General features: G+C 33.9%; 1 protein-coding gene across 1 annotated transcript; it reads left to right on the top strand.

The window, feature by feature from the left end:
* Window positions 1-3,774: 3,774 nt before the first annotated feature.
* LOC110922979 lies at window positions 3,775-7,987 on the top strand. The gene is made up of 4 exons (XM_022167177.2): window positions 3,775-4,441; window positions 5,401-5,716; window positions 6,616-7,149; window positions 7,686-7,987. Exons 1-4 carry the CDS (start codon window positions 3,942-3,944, stop codon window positions 7,797-7,799), a joined length of 1,464 nt encoding a protein of 487 aa, XP_022022869.1. The 5' UTR covers window positions 3,775-3,941; the 3' UTR covers window positions 7,800-7,987.
* The last annotated feature ends 6,707 nt before the right edge of the window (window positions 7,988-14,694 follow it).

Genomic DNA, 14,694 nt, shown 5'->3' with positions numbered 1-14,694 from the left:
TAACACATCCCACCTATGTGAGACAAGTTGACAAAACTAATCCATTTTAATCATCTTTGTTTGTTCCAAAATACAACTTCAAGCTTCGATATCTCATTCATCTTAGCTCTATTTGGACATAGTTTGAACACTAACCATAAATAATTATTTACACAACACATATATAAATATTATTGATGTCCAAAATATTTAACGAAAAACTCATTTTCACTAAAATTTCTTACATTACGCTCCCTCTTTAACTTGCGATATCAATAGTATACCCATAAAGAAACTTAGTCAACCCCCTTGAAAAAGAGGAGTGCCCCGTGACGAGGAGATAGAGAGAAGCCTTCCCCTCCCGAGGCTTCAACAACAAGGTGCCGATTATGAGCCCAAGGCTAATGATCATTCATCCTTTTATTTTTATGTCATTTTATAAATAAAAAAATATTAAATAACCCAAATCAACCGAGAGCAGTTTATTAAAAGTCCAAATTAACCCATGCCCGTACCTTTGGGTCAAGATTGTCATGCTTAATTCCAACCATTGAACCTATTTATAATGGCGTTGGTATGCGTTGAAATCTCTTTACCATTTGATGTGTATCTTCAATATTTTACGAGCAAATTGTGAGTGGATATAAACAGTAATGAAACCAATTCAAACATTATATCTCTATAGTTAGTGTTACTTTTTGTCAAAATCAACTAAATCAAGATCTAAATACTCGTGTCATATCTATATATATCTTCATTTTCATGTTAGATCAACACCAACCCCTATAAAGTCGCCACTACGGTTAGACTATGAGGTGTGAAGAGGATTAGGTTGAGGGCATTGTTTGACATGTGACGAGCGTGGGATCCACAAGGTAACACTCAAAAACAAGGGATGGGGTGTGGCGTGACTTAGCTTGTCGTGGCCAACCATGTTGACTTTTTTTTGTTTGGCAACGGCTACCTCAACGATTAGTACGAACCAACCAACCAAAGGCAATCATGTCACACAGCCCCCTCCCCCCCGCCCCACGCCAGGCTCAATCCCCACGTCAAAGGGGCAACGTCATGCCCAACGCTTGCCTGGTATGGTGTAGCTAGTGTTAAAGACAAACCGCCGCCTCAACCCACCCTCTACACCCCACAATCTTACCAAAAAAACCAAAACTCAGAATTTTGGCAACTTAAAAACTTTATATCAAATACTTATTTTTTACTATTAAAAGTTGTAATTTAATTTTAGAAAGATATAAGCAAGTAAATTTTCTTTATAAAGAACTCGAACTTGTTTGATTCCAAGTTTCCAACTCTAATCGCAGTTTTATTATTTGGTTCCAACCATTTTGTCAGTTTTATTATTTGGTTCCAACCATTTTGTCAAACATATACTTAAAATGAGAACTCTTGGAGACGATAAGGTTTTGTCAAGTGGTTAAGAGCTTTTCTGAAAACTCATATAAAAAAATGTCACATATATTTATTATATGTATTGATGTCTTCATTACACAACAAACTAATAACAGACCTTTTAATACATTATTAATATGTGTTGTATAACTTATGATGTTCAATTGTTCATCAATACACCAAAGCCATCTAGCATTAATTTTTACTAGCAGGAATTATTCGAATAGTTAATGAAATCGTTATACATTATAAAGATAAAATTTAATAGCAAAATACGTCAATAGGTTAGTTACTTATGAAAGTATTATTTTTTTTTCTTAATGTGGAATATTCATAGATCTACAATGCCTGATGCCTTTAAACTTTTCTTGTAAAGGTTGTTTCCTTTTAATGTGATTTTATAATGTAACTTATACTTTACAATATTTATTCATATTAAATTAAATGCTTCCATGGGATTAAGGGAACTAACATGAGAGTATCTTAACAGTATTTGAAAAAAAAATGTGTGTATAAAAGTTATATTAATATTAGTATAGTTCTTAAAAACACGTCATGTATTTTCTTAGAATTAAAAATTATATTATATTCTATAATGAGAGTTTAATCAGAGCTCATTAAATGTAAAATTGGTTTTTACTCAAATCCTTTTCCAATTTGACGATATCATCTTAAATATTATACCAGGTCAATTTTAATATTTTATGACGACATTTTAAATATTATACCAGGTCAATTTTAATATTTTATGAGATAATATTATACTAGATTAACTTTACCATTATGTGGATTTTAGTTTTATTATTTTCGTAATGATTGTTTTCCTAAAAAAAATAACTTATTGGATTTTATTAAAGGATATACATTCTTTTTTTTTTTTTTTTTTCGAACGGCGACTATATTAAAATTCAAATATAGAAGAAAGGGGCCAACAAAAAGCTGGAGTCCCAAAACAAAACGAAAGAGAGACACTTACATGATCACTTCTCGGATATTAAAATCACACCATCTACCCAATCTAGACTACCATATGGAGATCTATTTTTTACCCACAAAACGCGTCTTCCTTGATTAATATCACCGTTCTCATTACCGAAAGTTTTGCATTATTAAAGACGATGTCATTTCTACTATTCTAAAACATGTAGTTCCAGTCTAAAATTGTGTTAACTACATAACTATATAAAATGATTTATAACTTTATAACTATGTTTTTATCTCATAGCTGAAATTAGCATTTGTTGTATAAAGGAGTATGCTTAGTATAACTCTAATATTATTATGCATATAAATAACTTTCTATACCGTCTTTGGTGATAACCTACTAATAAAATATCCACCAAATTTATGTATCTCTTAACCTAAATTCACAACAATTCTTATTGGTTATGAAACATTGAAATTTATTTTTGAGAAGTTACAAATAACGGAATTTTCACAGTGACAGTTTATTAGAATATACTGTTATTTTTTCATAAAAACAGAATATGAAGCTAGTTGTTATTTTTACTAGTCGTTAGTCGTTACCAATGGGTTGGTAGCTATTAGCAAAGACAACTTAAAGAAACACCTAGGTTTGAGAAGATATTGGATTCAAGTATCACATGTGAAAGGATAAAAAATCGCCTTTTAAAAAACAATTATATAATTATTTTTCCCAAATAAAAAATCGTCTAGCACAACAATCAAACAAAAGCAGATTGTCATTTAATGAATATACCTTCATTAAAAAACAAATGTAACAGTATCACAAAATTTATAAAATATTAACTATCAAAGAGCTCTTAAGTGATCATTTAATGAATGCCTTAGTATTTTTAAAATAAATAAATAAATAAATAAAATCAACATTAATTATTTGGTGAAAAGGCACTAGTATACTTTATCCGTCTCTTTTAGCCAAATAAAATAGCATAGCATATTACATTACATTTTTTTTAACGGCAAACTGGATTTCTAGCTGACTCCAAAGGGCTAGCATATGCTGTTTAAACCCCTCACCTTAAGTTCAAATCCCTCCCATAGGTGTTCTCCCATATTTACATAATTTTGCACTTAGTAGAAATCGAACCTGAGACCTCCTCAGGAGGAAACCACTTAGTGGAAAACCTCCTGACCAACTGGGGTACCTCTGAAAAACATCAGTTATACTAATCTAGTGTTTTACCACTTTAATAACATTTTTATAAACGAAAGTTTATTTTAAGCAAAGTTTAAAAATAGAGATGAAACTTATGTATATTACTATAAATACACTTAAAGGTTTTTCTTTCTGAGTTGACTTTTCTTGGTCATCAACATTTACCACCTGTCCCATATATCCATCCTATTAAATCCCACTTTTGGTTGCCTAACTCTCTCAATTTCCTTCCAAATTTTCCACAAAGTCTCCTCTAGTCTACCTTCAATTCTACTTCTATTTCTCATTTTCTCTAACACCTCACCTGCACCCCATAACTTACGCCTCTAATTCATCTTATTTATAAAATCTAACCCTTTTATTTTCACACATCTCAAACTAAATCTACATCTAAATCTAAATCTTTCAACCAACCATGAAGACTTGTCAATCTTTTTTCAAAACTCATATCAATTCTAGACTCATAAACCTCATTTTCATCTCTTCATCTCTTGGTTTGATCCTTTATCTCGTGTTCTCATCCTTTTCGTCGTTTTCGACTTTTTCTACGTTGCCAAGCACTAGAATCTTGTTGCTAGGTGGCGATGTGTTCTCGTCTCCTACTTCGCTTGATCACGTCGTGTTTGGGATCGCGTCGAATGCGAAAGCGTGGCCGACACGCAAAGAATACGTCAAGATGTGGTGGAAGCCTGATAAGATGCGAGGGTGTGTTTTTCTTGATGTTGGATTGAATAACAACAACAACAACAACAATGACAACAACACCGTACTGTCCGAGGATGAGATCCTGCCGCCGGTTTGTATATCCGATGATACTTCCCGGTTTCGGTATACATGGCGCGGTGGTCTCCGGTCAGCCATACGTGTTGCTAGGGTCGTCAAAGAAACGGTAGCATTAAACCATTCTAACGTCAGGTATATTAAAAATATTCAAAATTATTCTTAATTATTATTCAAAATTGTTTCATGTTACTATTTAAGGTACGTAGTAAAAGTGTTTTTTCCGTAGATATTTGTGTAACAACGTCTGTAGTAAAAGTTTTTTTTTTTTTTTTTTTTTTTTTTTTTTGTCGTAGATATTTGTGTAGATTTGAAAATATGTCTAGAGTGTGTGTGAGCTGAGTGTTGTAAAAATAAATAAAACAATTATTGATCAATTGCTATATAATTATTATTAAAAATTGTTTAAGTGGTTAATTTATATTTTATATTCTTTTACCAACATGGTTGTAAAAATCCCGACTAGCCTCTGATTCGGCGCCGATTAATTGCTAGTCTCAGATTCATCGAGTATTTTTTTTTTATAATCGGTCAATTAATCAGTAGGCGGTCAACAGTGGCCAAATTCAATCCTAATTGGCCAAAAATCGTTGGTAGTCTAGCGATTCTGGCCAAATTTAGGCAAGGATCTTGACTAAAACCTGTAAATTCCGGCAATTAATAATATTTATTTGAAAATATGGGTCGAATATGGTGTTAAAATAGGTCTTACTTGAAAAAATACATTAAAAAATGTGTGTGTATACATAATAAAACTGAAAATTACATTTAAAATCTCAACCTGATGAATCCGGATTAATCCCGATTAATTGTTAGTCGGTGGTACATCACCGGCTGACTAGCGTCTGACGATTCTTACAACCATACTTACCAAACGACTGCTTGTACAACCATACTTACCAAACGACTGCTTGTAGTTTTGCGTGGTTTTACGGCATTAAAATGTGTAGTAAAAGCGTTTCTTTTTTAATTTCCGGTTCTAATCAAGTGGTGGATCTTTGTGTGATTATTGAAATATGTTTAGATGTGTGTGAGTTGTCCGTTTTGAAAATAAAACAAAAAAATATTAATGATCGGTTTTGTTAAATATTCAGATGGTTCGTGTTTGGGGACGATGACACAGTCTTCTTCCATGAAAATCTGGTGAAGACGCTATCGAAATACGATCATGAACTGCCGTATTTCATCGGGTCAAACTCAGAGAGCTTTATACAGAACCGGTTCTTCTCATTTTCGATGGCGTTTGGCGGAGCTGGATTCGCGATCAGTTATCCGCTGGCGAAAACATTGGCGAAGGTATTAGATTCGTGTTTGGAGAGATATCATCATTTGTATGGAAGTGATGGGAGGATTTCATCGTGTTTGGCTGAACTTGGAGTTGGGATTACCAGAGAACCTGGTTTTCATCAGGTATCTATAGGAAGATTTAGGCATTTATAATTTGACCTCAAGTTTTTAAATATGCATATTTGGTCCCTCAAGTTCTTTTAGACACATACTTGACCCCTCAAGCTTTTTTAGGTACGATTCATCAAGTGTTCATAAATTGTTAAAACTGACAGACTTAGAGAAGTTTAGTATTCAAATCGATCTCAAACCTCGAAAATTGATCTCAGTTCGTTTTCATATCAAATTAGCAACCAATTTAAATTGTATATTTATATTCATAATTTTTTTATATACGTTTAGAGTTATGAACTTTTTAAATTATACTATAACTTTTTTTTTTCATAAAATCAAATAAAAATAAACATGAATTCGGGCCGAAACTTTTGAATTTAAATCGATTTTTACGAATCTGATTTGAATTTAAATTTAGCTCCAAAATTCGAATAATTTGAATCGATAAGCTCGTGTAACCCTTGACTCATTGAACACCTCTATTTGAACCACTTAAACCAAACAAGTCGTTGAGTAACCCTTGAGTCATTGAACACCCCTATTTGAACCACTTAAACCAAACAAGTCGGATGGTTTGACCTAGTTTATATCTATGATGTTCAGTGAGCTGTCCGACTGTGGTAGCTTTTCGGCTTTCCAAAAACTTACCAATTTGGCCAATGGTTCGAAACTTCGAACCAGTCGTTTAGCGTTCTTTAACCAAATCTGGTTTGTTAATACACCAAACTGTTAACATCTGCCAGGTGTGGTTTCTTGTTAATAATTTGGTCTAGAGTTTTTGTCAAAACGACTGAACCAGACTGTGACCACCCTTCACGTGTCTTGACTATTAATGTTGTCTACTTAGATTTTTGTTTTTGATATGGTTTCTGTTAAAGTTATTTCTAATAAACAAAAAAATTATCTAGATGGATATGAGCGGAGATCCGTTTGGAGTACTAGCAGCACATCCAATGGCACCATTGGTATCTCTTCACCATCCAGATTACTTGGACCCGATCTTTCCAAAAATGACAAATAGAGATGCTATGCGCCATCTGTACAAAGCCGCAGAACTAGATCCTCATAGGATCTTACAACAAACAGTTTGCTACGACCGTTGGTTTTCTTGGACAATTTCAATCTCATGGGGCTACGCTGTCGAAGTGTTTGGAAGCCACATACTCTTGCCAGATGTTCTTCGTGTCCCTGCAACATTTAGGCCGTGGAAAAAAGGTGGCGTATTGCACACACTATTTAGTTTCGACATGAGGGAACACAATAAGGATCCTTGTAGAAGACCGGTTGCATTTCATATGAACAAGACTATTCTCGAGGGAGATCAAACCGTAAGCATTTACAAAATTGTGGAGCCTGCGAATTGCACATCCAATCTTGGATCTCCAAGGGGAATTGAAATGATCAAAGTGCATGCTCCAAAGTTTAATCTTGACATGAAACAGGTAAACACGCTTATGAACTATGAACATAAAAACAAAGTATCCATTTTTTTTTTGACCATTTTGAAACAAATTCCTAAAAGTGGGTTGTTTTTGCCATAAGCTAGAAGTTTAAGTCTTTATTTGACAAAGTTAGTCAAGTAAAGAGCAATCTAAATACGCGACGGAGTATTGTAAGTGACAGAATGGTCTTGCTGTCACGATCCACTAAGATTCAGCCCTGTATCGCTCAGATTCGTCCCTCAAAAAAAAAAAAAAAAAAAAAGACAAAAACAAGAAAGTAAAGGGCAATCATCAGTTGTGGATGTTCTATTTTAAGTATGCAACAATGTTGCATGTTGTTGAGCCCTATGTATAATAAGTTGTACCTTTCACAAGAAGCCGTCATTTTACTATTTTAGAACCTTAGTGTATAACCTCTAAATAGTAGGACTCGTAATAGCAAATACTATTTGCAAAAATGTATATATTTTTTTTTTGCTTCAAAAATAATATATTATCAAAAGAACCCCTATAACATTTTGGGTTTTGTGAAACAGTTGTTGGCGCCTAGACGACAATGTTGCGATGTATTACCATCATCATGGCACGAAAAGCTGGAAATTGGCATAAGGGAATGCCATGAAGATGAACTGATTCAAATGCCTCACTAACACACCGGGTATACTAAAAACAAACATGAGTCAAGAACATATGATTAGAGTTTGTCAAACGAAGCATACACATGGGAAGCCCACAATTAGAATGTAGAAAAGTGGTTTTCGATGTAACTAGAAGAATTCGTGCGTAGTGGTGTAAACTAATATTGAAATGGTTGAAATAAATTTGTCTATTTTGATTAGAGTAAACTGGCAAAATGGTCCATAAGATTTGGTCACTTTAGTCAAAAACTTAAAGCTTTTGGATCTGGGTCTTTATGGTTTCATTTTTTTTTTTTTTTGTCATTTTCATCCAAAATCAAAATCTGATCAGATTTTTCAGTTCACATCCAGTTTTTTTTTTTTTTTTTTTTTTTTGTCTTTTTTCTTCTCCTTTAATGAAGGGTAAATGGTCTTTTAACGTTTTTTATAACAAATTAAAAAAATCTGACCATTTCACCCTTCATTAAAATGGAGGAAAAAGACAAAAAAACTGCATGTTAACTGAAAAATCTGACCAGATTTTGCTTTTTGATAAAAATGGCAACAAAATTAAAAGCACAGGGACTCAGATCAAAAGTTGAGTTTTGGACTAAAATGGCAAAACTGGCCAAAGCTCAGGGACCATTTTGGCAGTTAACTCTTTTGGTTATTATTCATTTTGTGTATGTGAGCCAAAAAGACATGAGAAACCGAAATGTGAAACTTTTGTAAATTTCACATTGTTTATATGAGATACATTGAACATATGAATTGTTATGAAAATCAGGCTTTTGATCAAACACCAGATGAACGAATTTGTTTGACTCGTACATTATTGATCAATGAAAGCACACTAATTACAATGACCCTAATCATCTATTTATACTAAACTTATTCTAATGCTAATCAAACTCAAACTCTATTTAATTAATAAAATAACCAACTAGATAAATCTACTAATTCTAACTAAAAATTATTCCTAATAAAAATATAAAATACCCAATAAATAATTCACCAAGAATTATTTATAACAAACTATTTACAACCAGTTTAATATAATATCTTCTGAATTCTAGATTAAGGTCTTCAGAAAGTTTAATATAATATCTTCTGAATTCAAGATTAAGGTCTTCAGAAACGTCTTACCTTAAATATATCACATTTTGATTGTAAATGGAAAAATAACTTTACAATTAAGCGTATTAAAGTAATAGACATTCAAGGATTGGTGACTAGCTACTCAAAAGTTTTCTACCATAATAAAGTCATGAGTTGTGGATTGCAAACTTGTATGAGATTAAACAAATTATATTGGTTACTATTAGAATAGATATTATAATCGAACCATCAAGCATTAAGACAAATGCATATAGCTAACAAGGATGAAGAATCTGTAAAACTATGAAACAAATGTCATCAAGTCTAACCATACGTACTTTTATTATATGATATATGCTTGACATTGATATAACACTAGTTTTTTTTTTTTTTTTTTTTGAATGGTGGCGAAATTTTATAAAGAAAAAACTCTTAGCAAGGTGCTATAGAGCCTATAGGACAAGCACTAGAGATACCATTTATCAAGCTAAGAAATAATTTATAGGTTAAATTAAATATACATAATTGTACGAATCTAATAATTTAAACTCTGACTTGTTCCTTCACCCATAGAAACGCCTATGTCTTGATGATCTCCTGTGTTGACCTGAATATCCATATGTTTTTGTTATAAACTTTTTCATTTCAGGCTCACCCAATAACTACAACATTAATAGTCAACTAAAACTGACGTAAGATTTGGTTTACCGGATGATTTATAAATGTTACAAGGTATAAATAGAAAGATATCCAAACACTTATTGCAACTCCTGGGTTAATTACAACTACCAACCAGTTTTTCCACATACACTCAGTATTTTCAAGATGCAACATATATCTACTGGGGTGGGTGTCTGGCGAAATCAGCCATTTTAGCGCCCCATAGTCACCCCCAAGAGCCAAAGGAGGGGCGCTATGGAGAGAGCTCCATTGCAATAACGAGCATTAAAGGGAAAAACAGGTGGGGCTCATTCTTTTCAACCAATCAAATCTTTTTCTATTTATTGTTTTTTTTTTGTATTTTGTTTAATAGAGGGATTTAAACCATTACATGCAAGTTAAAGTGATGACCTTTAAAGTCCCCTATATGACATGACGCTTATGTGGATCTGACGTGGGACTATAAAGCCCCTACGGGCTTTAAACCACACCCCCAACCTTAGAGTTAAGGTGTTACTCCCCTTAAGGTCAAGGGTTCAAACCCTACCAAAAAGACAAATTTTGTGTAATTTTAGCAGTTAAAAAAACATTTATTTACTTACTGCAAGTCCTAGGTTAATTCCACAGTTATTTGTCTAATAATTGTCTAATAATGTTATTTGTTTAGCTGCTACAAAACGAGATATAATTTCGTAATCTTGATAATTTTACGGAAATAATACAAGTAAAATTTAGTATGTGTTATTATATTACTAAAAATTCTTTACAGTTATTTTATTTTTGGAGTAATTTTAATAACCCCAACTATTCGTCGTCAGCCGCCAACAGTCCCAACTTCAATAATAACCACTGGCAGTCCCTACTATTAACATATTGACCGGACCCTGACTAACAGAACCTTAACTCCGTTAGTTTCTCATCGCCGGAAAAACATTTTTGACCGGAAAATCCCTTTTTGGCCGGAAAAACTCGGTATTTTCGTCCCAAACCTCTTTGTAACCTTATTATGGACCTTTATGAACCTTTTTCTAGTAAAAGCCCCAATTATTGATGTCGCCGGAAAACTTCTTTATGGCCGGAAAACTCAACTTTTTGGCCAGAAAACTCAACATTTTCGTCACAAACCTCTTTGTAACCATAGATCGAACCTTTAGAAACCTTTTTTCTGGCCAAAAACGTTTTTCCCGCACTACAAGAAAACTGGGTTTTTAGTACGCGCAAAAGCGTCCTAAAATGTTATTTTATAGGACCTTTCATTTAATAGGACCAACGGTAAAAGCGTTTCATGTAAAGGGGTCGTAATAAGTCCCGGAAGTAAAGAAGCGTCCTAACATCTCAAATAAGATTATGAAACCAATTTTATGGTCGCGTAATGTGTTTGAACAACCAAAATAGTATCCTAATAAAAACATATTAGGACACTTTTACGATGTTCTAACATGTGCTTACATACTTTTTATCTTTTGATACACTTAAAAGCGTCCTTAAAAATTAATTGATAGGACCCTTATAGTGTAACATTATAGATAATTTAGTACCAAGAAAAGGGTCCTAATATACCAAATAAGATTATGGATCCAATTTTATGGTCCCATAATATGTCTATAGACAACTTAAATAGCGTCATAAAAAGAACATATTAGGACACTATTACAATGTTCTAATATGTGATTAACTACTTTTAATCTTTTGATACACATACATGCGTCCTTCAAAATTAATTTATAGAACCCTTATGACGTTATAGCTACTTTAATATTAAGAAAATGGTCCTAATATCTCAAATAAGATTATAAAACCAATTTTATAAACAGACCATCACATATAACATCCTAAATAGTTATCGTATAACATCAACTAATAAAAGAAATAAAACTTCATTATATTTCAAATAACCATGTTCATAACAAAAACACTAACCATAAATAAGTTATAACATTATCTAACATAAAGTCTTAACATTTAACAAAGAAATTAAAAGTAGTTAAAGAAATAAGAAGCATAAAATCTTGAGTCATCACGCGTCCTCAATCCTCATGAACTACCTACAAATAAACCATCCATGTATAAGCATTAAGTTCCATGATATTAAAATTATTTGTCTCACAAGTTTAATAAATACATACCGAGATGAATGGATAGGGCCATGCGATGGATGCACCTATATAGTGACACATGAAATGAATATAGTTCCACAAAAGCGATTAAAGTTGACGTGTGAAATAAACATTCGAATTCGCGATATTTGAAATAAATATAGACTATTATATTTATGTTATAAAGACGCTCGGATTACTGTATACTAAATGTTTGGAATATATAAATTATGGATTCCGTCGTTTGAAATATAAAACAATTATATTTGTAAATATAAACGACATTTGAAATAAATATAAATAATTATATTTATTTTAAAAAAATATATTATACGAATAACGACGTTTAAACGAAATATAACTAATTATGGTTTTGTTGTGGAAGTTTCCGAGGTTTGGGCGTTTGAAACAAATATAAATAATTATATCTATTTTAGATTAAATATCGGTTTTCGTTAACTTATAGCGTCGTAAAAATAAATACGTCTTCTTATTTATGCTATAAGAAAAGCTCGAATTTCAATAAGTGTTGTTTAAACAATAGAATTAAGTTTTGTATTTTGGAGTTTTACCGAAAAAACGAACAGAGTTTCATCTTGTTTTTGGACGATCCCAACAATCTGAGTGTCGATATATTTTTCAAAAGTCAACAATATTTCAACAATATAACACTATATGCATAATTTTTCGTCAAACGTATCAAAAGTAACTAAATTATAAAAGAGTTGGTTCGAGCTCGGTCGTGAATAAATCTAAAATCTAAAATCTTTAAAATCTAATCTAAATTTCGAAAAAAGTTAAAATGTTACCGGATCTTCATTTGACTAAGTTTTGAATGCGTTGACCGTCTGTTGACCCGAGTTGGCTCGGGTGTTGACTGAGTCGACTCGGTTTTCCCTGACGTTGATCGGGGTCTGACCCGCTAACTCGAACCCGTATCTCGACCCGTGACTGAAACTGAAACCAAACATCACACTTGAACCGATGAGTTTAAAACCGACTCCAATCCAAACGAAACCCGTACTAGAATAGAATCGAATCTGAACGCGAACCAGACCCGAACATTTTGACCATGAATACCCACCACCACTGCCATCACGTCACGCCACCACTGTCGTTAATTTCCGCCCACTGCCGCCTACTGTCGTCACCATCGACACCCCCCGGTCGCACAACACTACCACCTACAACGAAACCAACACGGCCCAGAGATGGTGGTTCTACAAAGCATTTGAAGAAAGAAAAAAATGAGAAGTTGGAACTTTACCAGAACTCCGGCGGCTACTGTCGCCTCCGTCGGACATGCGTCACCAGTCACCCACTATCACTGTCACCTTTCACCCTCAATCAACATCCTCATCCTCATCTGTACAGCATCACATCATCGTCACCGTTGTAGTCGCCGGAAAATAAGGAACGAGAGAGAGAGTGGTGTTTTTCGTCGGTTTGAAAACCAGCGCCGGAAAGTCAGCGGTCTCTCTCTCCTTTCTGATCTATTTGTCGCGCCGTACGCCACCGTGAGCCACCACCCGAGGGTGGTGGTTGGCCGTATAATCGAGAGCAGGGGGTGTTGTGTGGGCGGTGTGAGGGTTAGAGGTGTAACAGGTGGTTGTGGCGTGGGGGGTGCTTGTCGGAGAACGGAGAGCACCGGTGAAACCGGCCGGACGTTAACTCCGGTGACCGGAGTTGAGTGAGGGAAGGCAGAGAACCCGTGAGGGGGTGTGGCTGAAGAAAGATTGAGGGGGTTAGGGTTTTGAGGTTATAATATGCTTTATATACGGTTTTGTTTAATGGGTTGGGCCCAGGGCCGGTTAGCTTTTTTAACGGCCCAATACGCTCATGAGGCCCAATTTTATGAACCCGAACGTCGTAATATGTCACAAAATAATAGATTAAGTCGAAAACACTCCGAAACTACGTTGGAAATCGATATTGGGCGCGTATATCTTGTCGATTGTTAAAAATGCGTAAATTGACTTGTTCGTCGTTTCTTGTCTGTTTTGCAATCCGTTTTCAACTATGGATAATAAAATTGGAAAACAAAGCTAAATATGTCATAATATTTCGTCTTTTAAGTTAATACGCATGTTTGATGCTCCCGTTTTGTTGCCGGTGCGTTCCTGCAGTCGCGTTGTGATTCATTAAGGCCCAATATGGTTCATTAAGACATATATGATCTACTATCGGCCATTGTGATCCATTAAAGCCCAATATGGTCCATTAAAACATATATGAACTTTTATTGACCATTGTGATCCATTAAGGCTCAATATGTTTCATTAATACATGTTTAATCTACTAGTGTCCGTGTGATTCATCAGTGGTCCATTTAACACATATATGATATAGTATTGGTTATTATGATCCATTGAGGCCTTATACGGTCCATTAAGAGATATATGATCTACTATTGGGCATTGTAATCCATTTAGCCCCAATATAGTCTATTAAGACATGTTTCTACTAGTGTCCATTGTGATCCGTATAGGCCCAATATGGTTGATTAAGACATCTATGATCTATTATTGGCCATTGTGATCTATTAAGGCCCAATTTGGTCCGTTAAGACATGTATGATCCATTACTGGCCATTGTTATTCATTTAGACCTAATATGGGCCATTAACACATTTTGATCTACAAGTGTCCATTGTGATCCATTAAGACCCAATATGGTTAATTAAGACATCTATCATCTACTATTGTCCATTATGACCCATTAAATCGTAATATGGTTCATTAACGCATATATGATCCCTATTTGTCATTATGATCCAATAAGACCCATATAGTCTTTTAAGACATGTATGATCCAGTATTAGCCATTGTGATTCACTAAGGCTCAATAAGGTTCATTAAAACATGTATGATCCACTATTGGCCATTGTGATCCATTTAGGCCCCATATTATCCACTAAGGCATGTTTGATCTACTATTATCAGTTGTGATCCATTAAGGCTCAACATGGTTCATTAATACATATATGACCCAATATTGGCCATTATGATCTATTAAGGCCCAATATGGTATATTAACACATCTGTGATTAGGGATGAGCTTGGTACCTGTACCGA

Source organism: Helianthus annuus, chromosome 17, assembly GCF_002127325.2.
Source record: "Helianthus annuus cultivar XRQ/B chromosome 17, HanXRQr2.0-SUNRISE, whole genome shotgun sequence".
NCBI lineage: Eukaryota > Viridiplantae > Streptophyta > Magnoliopsida > Asterales > Asteraceae > Helianthus > Helianthus annuus.
Note: the sequence above shows the minus strand (reverse complement) of the source record. Positions and strands in the feature narration are given on the sequence as shown.

Bases quoted from the DNA above. Each gene is read 5' to 3' on its own strand.
- LOC110922979 (XM_022167177.2), top strand. From the start codon at position 3,942: ATGAAGACTTGTCAATCTTTTTTCAAAACTCATATCAATTCTAGACTC. The intron at 5,717-6,615 runs GTATCTATAGGA...AAAATTATCTAG, and splicing joins GAGAACCTGGTTTTCATCAG to ATGGATATGAGCGGAGATCC. The intron at 7,150-7,685 runs GTAAACACGCTT...TTTGTGAAACAG, and splicing joins TTAATCTTGACATGAAACAG to TTGTTGGCGCCTAGACGACA.